Source organism: Chroicocephalus ridibundus, chromosome 2 (assembly GCF_963924245.1).
Source record: "Chroicocephalus ridibundus chromosome 2, bChrRid1.1, whole genome shotgun sequence".
Lineage (NCBI taxonomy): Eukaryota > Metazoa > Chordata > Aves > Charadriiformes > Laridae > Chroicocephalus > Chroicocephalus ridibundus.
Window position 1 is genome coordinate 34,457,517 of NC_086285.1, and position 18,699 is coordinate 34,476,215.

Sequence of the window (18,699 nt, forward strand, 5' to 3'; positions counted from 1 at the left end):
TTCCAGCAGAAATCCAAAACATAGCCCCATAGTAGCTACGATGAAGAAAATCAACTCTATCCCAGACAAAACCAGCATAACACAGTAAAAGGAGCAGACGTTAATCCTTTTAACACAGAGAATTTTTAAATGAAGAAAAATTAGGATTAACAGAACCATGCTCTTTCACCCCGTGGCCATTTTCCTCTTCTCTTCTTTGTCTGCCAAAAGCAAAACCAAATCCACGCAAGATTCCAGTGGACAATATCATTTTCCTTTATTTTGTTTAAAAATATATATTGTGAGTTAAAAAAAATAGATAATATATATATACACATTGGCAACAAATATAAAATGGCACTTTCTGTTCTAAGACTAATCACAGGTTATTTGAAGAACGATGTCCCATACTGTCTGGAGACATTTATTGACAGCAGAACTCTCAAGAAAAATGGTTATCACCCACACTGGACTAACATTTTCTTTACATATCTACAATTGCTTTAGGACTTCTCCAAAGAATTTAATAGACTGGCTGATGTCTCACACTAATGTGCAGAATACCATTTGCTACATGCTTTTCCTAGGGTGGGAAAAAAAATCCAACCCCCTTACTCTCCATTGTATTGTCTTTTCATGGGTAATTTTCATAGCTACAACACAAACAGAACAAAACAGCAAAGCTTTATATTCCTATTTGGTTCAGCTGACCACAGCTGAAAAAGCTATTAGATGATAAAAAAGCTAGATCACTGGGTTTAGCTGGGAACATGGTATTACCATCTTCAGTTCTAAACAATAGCCTTTATTATTTAGTAGACCATTGTTGGCTTGATCACTTACTGAATCCAGAAGTACTTTAGGAATAAGTCTTCAGAGTCAACTCCACAAAACAAAATAGAGTTGTTTCTTTGGAGCTGCTTAGTGTTTGCTTTTCAAAGAGCTTAGGTTTACGAGAAGAATTTGTGAAAATCAGTCATTTTCACAGCAACAACAACAAAAAAAAGGGACTTAAAAGAGACACTTGCCCACCTCTCCCCATTTTTCCGGCCTCAGTAGGAAGAAGGATGTCTGATGGTTCCTCCCCTTCTCTTCCCTGGACAATTCCCCAAAGAACGCCCTTCAACCTGCAGCTTGCTCTTGGTGTCTGACCTGCTGCCTGTAGACTTTCTTGGGGAGTAGCCCTTTACTTATATTTTAAAAGAAACTTCCTTTCCCTTCCCTAAACCTCTGCTTTCCAAAAAAAAGTGAGTGAAATCTAAGGAACAGAATCCTTCCCAAAACCCAACTGGACGACTGGAACTTACGTGGGGGAATAATTTACCTTTTCTCTCCTGTCTTGACTCTTCTTAATTCAGAAATATGTCACCTTACTGTGGTAGTGGAGCATGGAGCTGAGATACCTCTGCACTGTAACAACAGCAGTGGCTTCCAACTTCATTGGAAAAACATCATTTCTGACAGCTAGATTTTCCTTGCCGCTGCCCACTGTGGAAGGTGTCTGCCCCACTCAGGTGCAGCCAGGCCTGAGGGAACCATTTTTCCAGCTCTCATGGGTAGGTGGAATTGTAAAGCAATCAGTGCACTCACAAGTTTTTCATTTGCTCATTTGCTTAAGAAACATACCTATTCAGAGCTTAGAAGGAAGGTGAAAGGGGTGTTTTTTCTGCCTACACATACAAAGGGAAATGGAACTGGCTGACACAGCTCTTTTCCCCAGGCTACTCAAAGAAATTGGTAAACTGGAAGCAGAGGGTCATTTAAGGCAAAGACCAGGGGCTGGTATTTTTCCTTGTCTCCTCCCAAGGAGTTGTTAGTCTCATCCCACTTCGCAGAAATCCAAGAAGGTATGTGTGCAGGCTCATGGGAAAGCTGTTCTCTCTTGACAGGGTGGGAGGAAAGGAGAAAAGGTCAAGAACAGAGTGTGTTTACCAAAGCCATGTGCTCCTAGCTGTGTGCTGCCGCTGAGTGCAGCTGCTTCCACTCTCAGTTGGCATTTTGTGGTTTTGAATATTAGAGAATAAAATATGGGGTTTTAATACCCTTTTTTTTTTTTAATATATCCAGTGTGGGCTGCTAAAGTAAACAGAATATTGCACGAGTGCACATTTCATTCATATGAGCAGAAGCTTAAAGTAAAAATGGGGAGCGCAATTAGCAACCAAAGCCCACAGTCGAAGACCCTGGAGTACAGCACAACTACAGACAGATATAAATTCCCTTTTAAAGAAATATTCTTGGAGGATCAGTTGCATAATTCTGCAAGCTAAGGAGAACACTGACTCACTAAGTCAATATTTGCTAAATCTACTGGGCCAAATTCAACTCATTCAAGACAGAAACAACTTTGCCGTTGTTTCACAGCAATGAAAGGGCCTGGCCATGAGAAGAACCGGCAGCAACCTCTGCTCCCCAGGCACTTCTCTTCCCAATCCTGATCACTGACCACTTTCTCAGGATGGATTGTCCTTCAGCCTTGAAGACTTTGGGCAGCTTGTCCTTCATATTTGGTAAAATCACACAACTAGGAATGGGTGCTTTTGGTAGCTTTTCCCCCTCTTTCGACTAGTAGCAATAACAGAATAATTCAGGACTGAACCAAGAAATTACTTTCTTTTTCAATAGGCCGTGTAGTAAACACACATTTAGTAAAGGTAAGAAATTAAGATGTGCAAAAAAAAAGGATGGAAGCAGAGACCTGTCTTCAGAAACAGGAGTAACCTGAGTTGCTTAGCTGCTGCAGCCAGGTTAACAAAAGAGGGTAAAAAAGAAAAAAAGAAAAAAAAAAAGAAAAAATAAAGGTGCTTAACAGGCTTTAAGTAAGTGAGCATGGCCTGCTGGGACACGGGAAGAACAGCTGGTGAGAGAACATCGTGAATCTGAAAGATTTTCTCTGTGATCTCCTCTGGTATTTCAGCTATTAGGGAGCAAAAAAAGTATTTCCCTGCAGTTTTAAGCAGGCAGATGGTGTGTGACCTGTTGCACAACTGCAAAATCCTGTTCAGGTTTCACAGCAGCAGTCTGAGAAACCTCCAAAAAGTTTTCCTGGGAATGTGCGGTGGTACTTTGTAAGTATTATTTTAAAGAATTTATTTTAATTTAAGGTCTATTCTGCTTTCTATTTCCTATTACTGAAGCAAGTGCTCTTTCCTCAGCCTCCTTCCTGAGCTATGTGTGCTTTGCGAAAGCCTAATGAAAGTAGAAAAGAAAGCAGGTTAGAGGAAAGGGGAGGGGAAGAAAAATATTTAAATGTACAGTTTTGTTTTAGAATCACAAAACCTCCCTTCTTAGTAGAGATCAACTAAGTGGAAGCACAGGTTATGGACTGAAATGTTACTCCTTTGCGGTACTCCTGAAAGAATTTAGCTTTGTCTTGTCAACTGCAAATGATGGCAGAACACCAATTTTCTTTTCAACTGGTTGTCATGAGTATTTGCTGAAGTTTCTGAATGAATGTTGATCAAAGCTGCTCAAAATGGCTTTAACCTTTTACATCTACCACTTAACTAAAAATATATTTAACATCATGTTAAAAAATTAAATAACATCGGTTAGCCTGTAGCTATTATTCATCCTGTATTTTCTGTATTTATAATAAGCTACTCTGGAATCGAAATATTTTTGTTGATAGCAGCTAAGCAGGGTTCTTTTTAGAGCATATGACTAATGATAATTAATTGCTCCATAAATAAATGCATCTAAAAAGCATGCCACTGTTAACTTTTTTTGAGAAAATAATAGCCATCACCCCATATTCTTCATACAGTAAGGTGGAAGAAAATTATTAACAGAAGCAGGTGTGAGCTGTCTACAGCCCTTGTACCCACTCTTCCCTATTTACCTATTTATTAACAACAGAGTAGGAATAAGCAAATGTTCAGAGGGACGGACAGTGTACGCCGAGAAGGCTTCCTGAATTTCCGCTCAGCAGAATCTAGACAAATTTGCTGGAATGTCAAAAAAACCCCAAAACAACAACAACAAAAAAAAAACACCAAAAAACCCCCACATATACAAACAGTGTTGAATTACATCAACAAACCAATCACCTTTGACCATGACATCGCTTTTTTCTCTTCCAGTCTCCAGAAAAGACAGCAGAAGTTGTTTTGGAAGGACTGAGCAGCACACATCAATTTTTCCAGGTGCAAATAACTGTTGAATTTCTGTTTTGTGAGATGAGATTAATTTCGTCTCAGTTGAGAACAGAAAAATCCTAAAGTTTTTTTCTAGGCTACCCTGCACCCATTGACTTAGAGTTGAGGGTTTTGGGCACGAATTAAAATAATGTATTAAATATTTAATTTTAATACCCTACTGCAAAAAATGTAAACCTAGGCCCCGCAGGCTGAACTCAACCATGCATAGTTCTGTTTTTAAAACTGATCTCCACCTGAAAGTCAGTTGAATCAGAAATAGCTCCTTTTTGCAACCTACAGTGCAGAATTCAAGTCATTTTTGTTGACCTCACTAGTTGAATCCCCCACTCTTTTCTTATTTATTTGGTAGTCCTTAGCAAGTTCTGACGATCTGTAGCTGAGAACCATGGGGCATTCTGTCCTGTTCTGCAAGCATCACTGAAACACAAATATCAGCAGTACAGTTTCTCAAGAGATTTCCCCAAAAACATATCTTGGTGAACTATTCCTCTTCCTCTGTTTTGGAGAAAGCACTTGCCCTTAGCACCTCCATGCAGTTCACAAGAATTAACGTTCCAGTTAACTCTCGCCACTGTTTTGTTACTGGGTTTTTCATTTTATCCAAGGCTGATTGCAGATCTTGCAGTACATCCCTGTAGCTGTCTCCATAATGGGCACCCCACGTGTAGAGAAAGTCATATGCAGGCTTCCACATCATCTGCAAATAAAGCAGAAAAAGGAAAAGAGTTTAGCGGCAGAAATTGAATTATTGAGCAAAAAATCTAAATCTTTCCAATAGTGGAATAGTCATCAAAAAGTAAATAAGTGTTTGATACCTAGCCTCACTGAAATGCTGTATGATAAAAGACATACTGATATAAAAAGTGCACTAACCTTACGTACTTCATTTCTATGAAACTCTCAAATTCTTAGAGGGGTAAATAATGGAAAGATAAATTCTTCATTTATCACCAAGTCGAAATATATCCCCGTCTGAAAATATAATTCAAAAAACAGGGGTGGAAGGAAAACACTTTCCTCTTGGTCATTTTTGCAATGCATATACCCAACAGCAGTTTCCCTATTTGGAGTTTGACTGGTTTTGATGGTAAATGCCTCCCTTTGTCTCATTAATCAACATGCCACTGTCCCCCTGCTTAGCCTGGAAATTTTAAACATGTTTCTTATCTTTACAAAAATGTCTTCTGGTAACAGCAGCAGGAAGATGATCTATCTGTAAAAACTCTGTTTAAAAAAAAAAAAACAAAACAAACAAAAAAAAACAAACACTCCAAAAGCAAGACAGTCAAAAGCTTTAATAATTAATTTTTTAAAATCAGGACATGCAATTTAAAAAGCGTCCTGGAAGAAACAGAGGAAATGAAAAGACAGGTTACCAGTGCTCCTTCTTTCAAACTACAATATGTTTATTTTATGCCAAACAAATATGGAGGAGATCCTTAGCAGGTGTGATCTGTCATTGATTTAGTGACATTAATTAAGCTATGACAGCATGATTCAGATACCAAGCTGGACACACATCTTTCGAAGTGCTGATGTCCAGAGTAAGTTTGCTCAGTTTACAAACACAAAGATTGTTTTGCCAGCTGCTGCTTTTCCAATTTTAACTTTGGTTATCCACTTTCTAGTTTCCCACTCATCATTGGCAATAAAGGTTTTGCCAACAGCAATTGGGTTAGTAATTGCATCAATGATACACAAAGCAAGAAACCCATCGCTTTCCTAAAAGGTTCTGGCGTTTGCTGTTTTAACAGAAACACACTTATGCATAGTAATAAAAGCATACAGACTGATGTGTGCACATTTTTATATACCTACACACAAAAGTGATCAGGAAGTCCAGATTTTTTAACATCTTTTTCTCTTTTAATGGAAAAGCAGTTTTCATGGTTCTGAAGGATAATTCAGCAGGAAACTGGTTATTTCCTCAATATAATCCTATTAATTTACAAATAATACACAACATAAAGCTCCGCTTCCTTGATTTAAGCTTTATTTACTTGATCCATTGAAGAACTGAGTAGCAGGAGAATTTTTTTACTCATAGTTCTGCGCTTTTCTCCACATTTGGACTAAGAACTCTCAACTTATCCCAAGATTGATTCTATCATAGTTTCTGTAAACATCTCCCTCAACTTCTGCTGGCTTTGTCCCCCATTCCCAAATGGAAAAATCCATCAAACTCATAACCCCAGTAGCGTGTCTTGTAGTCTGATTAGTCTGGCTTCTGCCTTCAGTTTAAGATGTAAAAAAGTGCCTATGTTTTCAGTGCAGTTTCTCATTTTAGGTGTACAGAAGGGAAGGGTACCATCATTTACCTAAAATCAATGCTGCCTACTTCTCGCTTTAAGCAAGTCTATCTTAAATCATAACCATCAGGTTACAAAAGGAGGAAAGAAAAGTAGTTTGGTGGTAGGTGGGAAGAAGGAGAATGATGACTTCTTCCCTTTTATTAGACAGACTATGTTGAAAAAGGTTTTAATGTACTACTGTAAATACTACGTATTACAATATATTTTAATGAACTAAAGCAGCTCACCACTGTTGTATTTATGGTGACACCAGAAAGTGTCTGTTTTTAGCTTGATAATCAAAGCAGGCAACAGGAGAAGCTGGGATTTCCTGATATTCTACTGCTGGCTATGCCTTTTCTCTGTCTTATGCTTCCTTTCCTGATACTCCTGACAGACCAGGATATTTGAAGAATTGGGGTACCACCTTGGGTCTTCACCAAAATATGAAGAGACAGTATGAAAAGATATGATGCTTTGAGTTATGCTGAAGGTCAGTCTGACACTGCAATCAGAGAATTGGCTGAAATGTGTTTAAAATACAAATCCTGCTTTCCTCTACTTTGTCACAATTGATTTTTTTTTCCCTGGGACAAAAGAAAAGAAAAAAAAAAAAAGGGGGCGGGGAGAGGGGGCAAGGGGGGTTAAAAGTTTATAAACTGGTCATCAGTGATACACGGTTAACTCAGCAATAATCTATGCCCTCACCACAATGAACTAACACTGCAAACCAGGCTTCTAAGGCAGGTCCTTCTCCACATCCCCATACTTTAATGCAGTGGCTGAAATGAATTGCATTTGACTTTCCTGAATTATATTAAAGCAGATTTTCAGGCAAAACATTAAATCACTGCAGCATGCTGGGCCAGTCTCATCTCAGCTGCATGCATGAGTTTTCCCTCTGCTCCCAATGCCTCTGCTGAGTAGGTAATAATGATACCTACATCCTCTGTAAAGTGATTTGGAATTTACTGATGAAAAGCACTTCAAAATCTAGGCACCAATTGTATGTACCTCAAGTTACCTCCGTGATCAACTGGGAAAAGACTTCTCCTACTATAAAAATATTAAGTTTAAAAGTAGAAACATTTTTCAGCCAATCAATTCTCTTGATGGGAGAACAGTCCTTGATGGGTAATGAATTGCTTAATGTTTTCAGATAATCCTCAATAATTAGCCAAGACGTATTACTCCCTCATCTGTGTTTGGCTTCCTATTTTCACACCAACAACTACTATCAATAAGAAAGCTTTTCCATTAGAAAACTCCAGGCTAGGACAAGGTGGTTTTAATCAGGGTTCTGTTATGCTTGCTAAGTAAATGTGAGGATCAGCAATCATTCTGAAATTGGTCAGACTAATGCTAACTTTGTAACAACGCTAGGGGCATCTCCACACAGGTATGAATTTACACTGCGTTAGTTGCATAAATTTTGCATCCCTACTGAACAACATACTCAAAACTTTATAAACAGAGTATTGCTTTCTCTATGTAAAGGTTCAAATTCACCAGAACACTGAGAAGTTCAGAGGTCAGAAGAAAGCACTGAAATGCAGTAGAAAGTACTGAAACTCAAGGTTAGATTCACAGGACCATGAGGATGCTGAGTGTTCACGTGAGATACCAGGGCTAGAAACACAGTGTGCTTTGAACTCACACCTGTGTGGACAAGCACTGGTACAAAGCTCACACGAAACCAAGAAATTCCTCATGGGCCCATCCTAAGTCTTGAGAAATGACATAAAAATAAAGCAAAATTCTGATCTTTGATTGCTTGTTGAATGTTCTCTTGAAAAATAGAACATACTCTATTATTGGCTTTTTTATGATGAATTTGACTGTACTATCTTCTGGCAGCAGACACTGTCACTGAAAGGCAGAGGATCTTGTAGGTGGTTTATCATAAAAATAATGTAAAAAACTTTTGAAAATCAAAGAACAGAGTGTATGAAGCAGAAGATGAGCCTTATAAAAATAGACACACATTTAAAACAAAGTAAGCATACGTATTTTTTATATATTTATATATAAAACTAAATAGTTATGGTGCTGGAAAAAGAGTTTTAAGATTGTTTTTGTTCTGCTGTCTGTTAGCAAGGGAGAAAACATTTCCAAATACCATGAAGACCAGTAGAGTCACACATTGTTCAGATCTATAATTCCTTCTGTAGAAAGCTGGGGTTTTGTCAGAGAAACACAGAAAGCTTAGTAAGTAAAACAAAAGTCTAGGAAGTTGGGCAAGGCACTGCATAAAAGTTAAAAAAGAAACAAACAAACAAACCATAATGGAAATAACAAACATTCACATTCTGTTTTATTTTAGTATTTTAGAATAAGGTAGTGCAAAAACAGAGCCAATAACAGGGTGATTTTTTCGGTAAAGGAGAGTAGTAGACTAGGGATTGATAGACCTGAGAGTTTTATGAGAAAAAAATTTAATGAGAAAGGTGCATCCAGGCACAAGTAGTGTACCCAGAACAACTTAAAAAAAAATAAATACACAAAATAGCTCAAAGAGAAAAGCAAGATCAGAGGAGGCGGCAGTGTTTGCAAACAGCAATGATAGAAATAATTTTGCAGAAAAGTGCAGAACCTTGTAAGTAAATGTGTGGAATTTTGGTCAAATATTGATTCAGGAGGGAGAGTGGAGCATACAAAGGGAATAAGAGGTGGTGGTGCACGATTAGAGCAGAAATCTCTTGGTAGCTATCACCAAGCAGATAGAACTGAGATGAAAGACACTGGATTCAGACTATCGAAAGGAGGGTATGTTTAGCAGGGAATAGGAAGAATCAGCTACAGGGAAAGAAAAAGGAAGAAAAAGTTATCTCAAGTAGTTGAGAACCTGTGAATGGGAAATAGCGATTCCTTTGGTACTAAGAGGTAAGAGAGAAGGAATTCAGGCTGGATTGTGAGCATTACCTGCAATAATTAGGGGATGACGGTACAGGCAGAGGGAGCAGAGCCTGAGTGTAAGCACTCAAGGCAGAAAGGTCATCTTGAGTATCATTCAGCAATGTTTATCATAGAATCATAGAATGTGTTGGGTTGGAAGGGATCTTTAAAGATCATCTAGTCTTGCAGTAAGCAGGGACATCTTCAACTAGTTCAGATTGCTCAGAGCCTCATCCAGCCTGGCCTTGGATGTCTCCAGGGATGAGGCCTCCACCACCTCTCTGGGAAACCTGTACCAGTGTTTCACCACCCCACTGTAAAGTTCTTCCTAATGTCTAATCTAAACCTACCCTGCTCTAGTTTAAAGCCATTGCCCCTCGTCCTATCACTACATGCCACTGCAAACTGCCCCTCCCCAGCTTTCTTGTAGGCCCCATTCAGGTACTGGAAGGCCGCTATAAGGTACCCCCTCTTATAAAAGAGGATAATCAGGGTAAAACCCAGTCTGGGACCTATAAGTCATTGGCATATAACTCTGTGGTAAACAGTGGATCTACTGCATGCTTTGATGTTAAAGTGAGAGTAGAGAAATGGAGGAAGCAACTTGGCTGCGTGGGCAAAGGTGTGCCAGGAGCACGGGCTGGCTCTTGGCTCAGAGGCGCAGATGAGGGCCCACCCTAAGTCTTGTGGCATATCTGACATTGCGTAGATGCCATGGGTACCTCTGGGCACCTCAAATGGTACTAGAGATATAATTAGGCAGATAAAATTGCACTAAAATACATCTGAGAGGACAACTTGACTTTTATTCAGGACTCATACTTCTGTATAAGCAGAGTGCTTTACAAAGGAGGACAAATAGCATGACCTACCTGATAAACTATGAAAGTAGAGCATGTATTTGCCATGTTCATATAGCAAGACAGAAGTGGAATTGGTGTCAGAGCTTCCAACCTCTTGTCATGCTACCTAAGCTAAATGACCACAAATATTACACGGGCACAGAAAAGCGTTACTGGTGGCAGTAAGCTTCCTTTCAGTGGAAAGAACAAAAGCTGTACTGAGGGTGATTTGAAGTAGCTTTTGCAAGGACTGGATGGTCTTCCTCACTGTGTCTGAAATGACAGCGGAGGAGTGAGTAAGATTGCCAAGAGGACAGGACAATAAGAAGGGACTGAAAATGGCCCTTGGGGTGGGAGTAAAGAGCTGAAGCTCAAGACAGAGATCAGGACGTCCACAGCAAATTAATTAGGCACAGTAACACCAAACAATTGGCCTCAAAGGAATATCTATATAATTGCAAACGAAAGTTGGTGACAATTCCTCACATTGAAGGGCTTACAAATTAAATAAGGAGGCTGGACTGCAAAAGGGAAGAAGTGCACAATGCAAGGACAAAGAAAGGTCCCTGTCTGTGTTTGTGTGGAGGAGCAAGTGTGCACGCCCCATTACACCGGAGCCTTACCTCCAGAGCTACCACGCCATTTTTCCCTTGGTGGGGTACTTCATAAGCCTCGATTTGCTGCTTTGTGAGTCGGGCTAGCTTCTCCGCAAGCTCCCGCCAGTATTTGCCAAGCTTGACAGCTGAAGTCAAAATGATGGTGTCCTGGGTAAGACGTGCCACTAATCCCTGGCAATCTATTTTCAAAAGTGCCTGCAACAATCATTGTCATCAGTGTTCCTTCAACAGTAATTACAAACAGAACATTATCATTTGTTTTTATAGCACTATTCTGCATTTCTAAGCAGACAGAAAGGCTCTTTGTCTATTTTGTGTTCTTACAAATATGTAACTTTTTTTCCCTACAAAAAGTGTTGCCAACAGTTTCACAGGAAAACTGCCGACAAGCTTCAGAAAAAATTAAGCTGGCATTGAGCTACTTCAGCATTCCAGTGTCACATGGATCCTGCCAAGCTTACAGATCCTAAACGAAAAATATGCTTCTCCAACAAAAATATTTGCGACATCAAATTTAGCTTCTTAAAAGTATGACAGGAAACTTAATGAAGTTAGAGCATTATTATACTAAGGTGCGGTCCTTCATCTACTGCTTATCTGGAAAATCATTGATTACGTTGGCCGGCACCTTTTGATTTACTCCTCCAACAGAACTGATAATTTGATCAATATTAAGCAGAAATGCAAGCATAAAACTCTCCCCTCCCCCATACCAAATGAGCTTTTAACAACAAACAAATTAAAATGGTTCCAGGAGTGAAACCCTGAAATGCAGATATGTTGCATTCTCCTTTCTTTATTTGTTTGGATAAGAGCTAATGAGAAAAATAGGTTTGTTTTTTCTTCTCCTTAAATTAACAGCAAAGAGTTCCACTGAAAATGTTGACTTTTTCAGTGAAAGATCAAGAAAAAAATCCAGAAGTTTTCCTTGGTTTTAGATACTGATTTTTGATAAAATATCAAACATTGCTGCAGAAATCAGACATTTGTGTTATTTAATCGTAAAACATTTTTCTGTAAAAAAAACTCATTGTGAACCAGAACTTTTGGTAGGCACAGTACTGAGAAGGAGACTATAGCGTACAGTACCGAATCCCCCTATACTTTGGCAAAGTGGAGACAAAGTTGTTCAGTTTGCCTTTGCTCTGGTAGTCAAGAACCCTATTAAACATAAAAATAGGAGATTTATTAAAAGAAATAACCAGTAAATTCTACCCAAAAGTGACATGGGTGGTATCCAGCTTTAAGTCTAGCTTTACAAAGACAAGAACCTGCATCGGCATTTCATAGCTCAAGATCATATGCATCTCAATAAGATTAAGATTGTTAATCTTATTAATTTAATAAGATTGTTAAAAAGATTGTTAATCTTATTATGCCCCATCTTTCGCCTGTTATGTAATGAACTCTGTTTCGCTGTATTCAATTAAAAGTTTGGATCGTTTTCACCTTTAACTCACCCCTCCCCTTTTTGTGCAGAGACGTGGCAGACTAAACTGTACTTCACACTTGCTCAGTTTTATTCCACACAGTTTAATGCAGTCTTAAGAGTTGTAAGTAGCCACTATTACCAAAATTTTCTGAATCCTTCTGAAATTGCTGTCAGCACTTCAAAGGGCATGTACTAGTCATGAGAAGTAAACCCTGTTAAGGTCTGCAATTCAGGATAGTCAAAAGGCTTTAGATGAAAGGCTACAACGTGAATTTTTAAACACCCACTTTCATAATACTTCATTTTTATAGGAGAAATTTAATTCTCTTTTGTCCCTAAATAGGCTGGTAGACTTTTCAGTCAGAGCCAAGAACAGTACTGAGTAAACATTAACTCCAAATTAATTTGCACACAAATTCATAAGTAAATTAAGATGGTACACAACGAAACCTATTACCTGGAAGCATTTAGACTAAAACTACTTTTGATTCACATGTAACAGCATTGAATCATATAGAAGTTGTCCAGTGACTTACAAATGAGGTCCATGAAAATGTATATTGAAATATTTGCAATAGGACTTAAGTTGCTACAACATTGACTGTGAAGTTGTCATGTACATAAAATATCTTGTCTTCAACATGTGGGTCAGGATTTCCTTGCCTTAAAAATACAAAGTGAACTTAGACATGCACCTTTATACACAAGATATATAAATAATGGAGTTTCCACACTACAAGGTTAGTAAATACTTCACAATGGGAATGTGAATTGCTCAGGGGTGCAATTTACCATGATGAATTCCATGACAAAAGACAAAACTATTTCAATCATGGCCGTTTAAAAACAAACAAACAAAAAAGTCAACTCAGTCACTCTACCAAATGAGCAAGGCTCCTGGAACGTTTACAGAACACTGTTCAGAATTAATTTATGAAAGTATTATTCTTCATTAGAATCTGGATGTATTTTCCATCCACAGGTGTCTATAACTCTTAGTAAGATGTTCAGGTTTGTAAAGATTCCCACAAGGGTGCAGGAACATTTTTTGTTGTTCACACATTACTACTGAGTAGTTTCTTGGCAATGCATTCCCAATAACCAAGCTAGTTCATGCAATACTTACAACAATGAGCTCATAAAGAAATAGTCTTTTTTTTCTGTTCGCGTGGCAATCTTCCTTCATCCTCTTCACAATGTGCGCTACTCTCTCTGATTCTTTATCAGCAAGTGTCTCATTAAAGTCATCCAAAGACAAGTGTGAATATCCTAGCACCTCAGCCAAAGCTCTCCAATCATAAACACTCTCTGATACTGTAGACAGAACTACAGAGTAGATGTAAGTCAGTTTTTTGAATGGCAATGCAATTTGTTCAACAAGATTCCTGGTTGTTAGCTCACTATCAGCAGTGTCCATAGCTTGTTCTTTGGAAATCACTTTAATGTTTTTGCAATGTACAAGACCAATCTTTTTTCTGAGAACTCCTACATACCACTCTTTTATTTTAGTTTGTCCAATGGCTTTTACTTTATCTTCACCTAGAAGTGCTATTGTGTCCCCTTTAAAATATTCTAGCAAATAGTCAATCTTATTTTGACGTAACACAGTTTTCAAAGCCACTCCATATGTATTAACACTCAAAGTTTTATCTTGAAACTTTGGATATTTAACTGTTGGTATTAAAAGCAAAGGCGCAGACTTGATTTCTTTGCGGTTGTGTAAGCGCTTTGGCTTATTGATAATTCCACTTAATTTTGGAGCTGGATCAGGAGTCGTAACATGGAACTGCATTACTTGGCTACTTTTTAAGACTTTAATCTGAACGAGGAAAACAAAGAAGTGCATCTCCCTACATCCAAGCATGGAAAACAGGAATTGTTGGCGGACCATTTCACCAGTTTTCAGCTCTTCCTCTTTAATATTTTTGCTTTGGTCTTCCAGCTTCACTTCAAAATCTGGATCACAGGATACCAAAGAAATGTTTAGATCTTGTGGCTTTTCAAGCAGAAATGTATGTTTTCCCCACAGTTGAAACACAACAGGAGGCATACTTTTCCCCCCCTTTTTTATATCATAAATTGTAAGTTTTCCTGGAATGTAGTTGTGACCAAAGACTGTAAAAACTGCTGTAAAAGATGGATGAATATATTTGGGACCATAAATTCCAACTGAGACTGTTCTATGAACGTAGTCCCAGACATTAGTTGCTGGAGGCTGAATTTTGTTTGCTTGTACAGCGATCACCGCATACATCACGTGACTTAGGTCCGTTAGCTTCACTTGTATGGTATCTTGATAAGTGTAGCAATTCTCCAGTTTCTTAAAAGGCCCTTCTTTATTGAGACTAAAAAAACACACAATATCACTCATAACTTGGCTGAGTGGATCATTCTTCACTTTAGCTGCAACTTTCACCTCTAGGAAAATAGCTTCCTTCGTGTTGAGGTTGCTCAGTGTAAGTTCTATCAGAGGACTTACGGTGCTAGACATTTCATTATTAAATGATGATGGAGGGTTAAGGATAGCCTTTAAACCAACTTCTTGGAATTCCCCAGGTAACACATGGCCCACAGGCACGTGAATGTTGATATCTGAGTCAGGTAGCTGTACTGAACCCCCTTCATGATTCAGTTTACAAACCACGTGAATGTCTGTAGCTTGCGTTTGTGCCCATCCAGGACTATGGCTCATGGCTTCTAAATCTAGGCAAGACCGGGTGAGTTGTCGGTGACTCAACCAAGCCATCTTGTAGGCTTCACGGTCATTTTGAAGCCACGTCATGTCTGAAGCTATAGTTTTTTGAGGTGGTGTCTTGCGAGGATTAAATTTTCGGTTATCAACAATATCCAGGAAGTCAGAGACACTCTTGGATCGTCCAGATCTTCTTGATGAAGTCTTTCTTAGAAGACAATCAATATCTAGCTCATCACCTGAGGAAGCCAAAGAATCCCTGTTGCTAGAAACTTTGGAGAACAAATAGGGTTTTTCTTTTAAGATCGAAAGGTATTTGTTATTTTCATTTCTATTTGAAACAGCTATGTCATGTACGAAAGGATTGGAGGCTGATAGTTCATTCCAGAAAGGATTAGTCTTGGAAACAGCACGGGCATGTTTGAATACATCAGACCAGTGAATATCCAAATCCAATTTACTTTCATTGACATCTGTTTAAAAGAAAAAAACAGAAGCATTTCCTAAAGCACAGCGTCTTGAGACATTCCATTAATTTCCAACTGATAGTCTGTTAAGCTAACGGGTAACTAAATTTATCCTACTAAAATACATATAGATCATTTGTATATTTCTTCTTCAGTTTTTTAAAGAGTATCAATATTGATTGCTAAGTAGCATTAAGAATCTTTGTTAATAGAAAGAGTGCTAACAAATTAGTGCTGAAGGATGTAAAGCATCTTCTGTGAAGCGCTGATCATTATCAATTACTACAACTATTAACTGGCACCAAGTATGCTATGGACCCTTAAGGTTTAAATCCTTCCATTTCAGTAATTTTTGGCTTCTAACAAAATGCAATGGATTTCTTGCCTTTCTGTCTAATTCTTTGCAAAGCTTAAACAACTACTGTTTCATTTGTCAAACACTGTAGACAGTACAGATAAATGCATTATTCAGGATTCCTTTTCATGCTAGTGCACATGCATTTAATTGATAACAGCACTCTTACAGTTTGTGTCAGTGTGTGTGGAATTTGCTATACTAGCTTTCCATTAAAAAAATTCATTGCTAAAATTTATGAGGTCTTGTACAATTTGAAACTTGGAGAGAAATGTTTTTGTGGCTACTAATTTTTCTGAGATCACCCTTAAATAGACAAATAAGGGTGTAAAATTGATATTTTAATATGCTTTCTAATAGAAATACTCATTATTAACAGTAATGTCTATTTGTTCTGAAGACAAGATGTTCTTATTTTTTGTATTAATATGTGTTCACAGAGCTGGTTTATAAGTTGATCGAGACTCACATTTCCAGCAATGAATAGACTATCTGCAAGTTTTTGTGCTAAGGGCTTCTATTACTTCAGTTTGCTGTTATTTTTCTATATACAGAGGTTATACTATCCCTTCTTTCTATATCCTTGTAAAGAATTTTAATTTAAGTGGGAAAATTCAGCATTTCTATTCTTTCGGCAAATCTATATCCTTCATTATTGCACTTCCCATAATACCTTCCATATCCATGGTTACTAATTATTGATCAACTGCAAGAATGACAGTGCTTTCAGACACACACAAAATATTTAAATTTTATTACTTTTCTTTTTGTTTCATTTGTCAAGAATTGTGACAAAAAGCCAAAACCATGAAGTTTTCCCACAGTTCCAAAAAAGTCACAATTTGGAAGAACCAAAGTGGAATTTACCTGCTTCCCAGGTGCCCATCTGGAAGGCTCTATCATTGTCTTGACAAGAGCCTTCCAGGTGAGCTGTCACGGGGAGCAAGCCCAGGGGCAGCATCTGCCCCTCTGGCACCCAGCCTCGGCCAGGGCCACCAGATGAGATTGGGCTGCTCAAGCACCAGCTGAAAAGTCCTTTTGTTTCTGCCCACAGGCCAAAAGCTTTCCTTGTGCTGTGATGCTATTACAGTCACATCATTTTTGTCTATTAAAAAATAAATTAATTAATCCCAAAGGAAACATTAGGGGTTTTTTCCCTACCCTAAAGGGCATGTTTCTATATGAAAAGTCTGAGCAGAAAACTCTGGTAGAAACTGAGTCATTAGGTTGGACACTTTCTCATGTCAAGGTAATACACCACATTATTGGGGTGCAGTAGGTTAGCGAGGAAATAATTCCGGCTCCTGAACTCACATAGCAAGTGCCAGGCCCGCCATTACTCACATCTGCTACTGGACAAAAAGCTAAGAGAGTGCCTACCTTGTGGAGGGGAATGTTTTCTTAACTTTTGGGCTAAAACAGCAATGAGGTTAAATCAACTTTCTTAAGACTCCAGTTTTTAAACTGGGCTAACTCCAAAATTACCTTGCCTTCCTGGTTCTTAAAAACCTAAATAATGTAATTTGGCTAAGAACTCCCTCTTTTCCTCATCTCAACCCCCAGTGAACATACTCTAAATAGCATTTATTTACGAAATGTTAATGATTCCAGCTCTCCCTCTCAACCTGCCCAACCCACGTTTGTTATGGCAGTGGACAGAGGACTTCTCAGCAAGTTTCTCCTAGGGGACCTTCTGACAACACCTTGTGTTTTCGCTCCAAGGACATATGTGACGGCCTGAACAGTGCAAACCACACCCCAACTGAAAAAATGAAAGGAAAAAAAAAAACCAACCAAAAAAATGGTCTACAGCGGTTTTCAGAGTAGCTATGGCTCTTGGCACTACTGAGAGTTTTGCAAAAATACAGGCTTTAGGTGGAGAGCCTTAGTATGGAAAATAGCAGAGAGACATACTGTAGCTGGCTGAAGGTGTTCGGTCATCCACGTCAATCAAAGTCCCCTCTGACCTGCTCCGTGGAATCTCTCCACTGGTTAGGGAAGCTGTTCCACTACTGGAAGTGTTTTCCTCCTAGGAAACAGTTAAACATATAAAATGGCAGCAAGTATGCAGTTTGAAAAAGGGGAAACTCTTGAAGAATAATTATGCTTTGTTCCTGTGATGTGACACAAACAACAAAAAAAGTGAAGTTATGTTTTATGAGTAAATTTACAGAGTCTGCCCAAGAGCATCACAATCCTGAGTCTTACCATATAATTTGCAGCAAAAACACCAGATGCTACAGCTGTAGTACAATACAGTACCTCAGTCCATAGTGAAGCCCAATAACTCACATAATTAAGTATCTTGCAATTGGAACTGATCCAATTGTGCGATAACTTCTGTTCAGAAGGTCTTGAATATTTTTTTTTTTAAATAAACATCCTAATTCCTGTTTTCAGATAAGTTTGACCACAAACATTAAAGGGGAAGAGCTAGATCTGTACCTTCCTTTGCCAATTAATTTAAAGTATTTCCACCCTTTCTGCTTTATTATTCTTCCTATTCTCTTCCCCGAGAGAATACCGGGTCAGATGTTCTTTCTGTTCTGTACAAGAATAACTTGAAGTGCCCTTCTGCAGTGCCCGTGCCAGCACAGCAACAGCCCAAGAGAGAACATTCAGGTCTCTCCTCTTCCTTGTTCTGGCTACAAGAAGTTCTGTTTGGTTTTGATGCAGTTTGCACATGGAGTGCACGTGCACGAGCCTGACACGAGAGCTGTAAACCAGATGCTGTGGTTGAAAGAGAGAGGGTCAACAGCAAAGCTATCGCCAGGGCAGGGCAGGAGGGGCATCCCTCTGAGGCAGGCAACAGGAGAACGAACCTCTCAAGGTACCACTGCCCAATGCTGGTTTTGGCTGCCCAGAAAGGGGAGTTGCAGGTCTTCAAAGGAGCATTGGGTATCCTACACCCTGAAGTTACTGTGTCCCAGAAACAGAAGCTGAAGGAAATAAAACATTTTAGACGTTTT

General features: G+C 38.7%; 1 protein-coding gene across 1 annotated transcript in view; it reads right to left on the minus strand.

Moving 5' to 3' along the window:
• Nucleotides 1–329: 329 nt before the first annotated feature.
• Nucleotides 330–18,699, minus strand: part of MACC1 (MET transcriptional regulator MACC1) — a 36,997-nt gene continuing 18,627 nt past the window's right edge. The window contains exons 2-5 of the mRNA XM_063324982.1: nucleotides 17,645–17,759; nucleotides 13,343–15,381; nucleotides 10,791–10,979; nucleotides 330–4,836 (exon numbers count right to left, since the gene is read on the minus strand). Coding sequence (XP_063181052.1) covers nucleotides 4,621–4,836; nucleotides 10,791–10,979; nucleotides 13,343–15,381; nucleotides 17,645–17,759 — 2,559 coding nt within the window. The 3' untranslated portion in view covers nucleotides 330–4,620. The remainder of the gene's footprint in view (nucleotides 4,837–10,790; nucleotides 10,980–13,342; nucleotides 15,382–17,644; nucleotides 17,760–18,699) is intronic.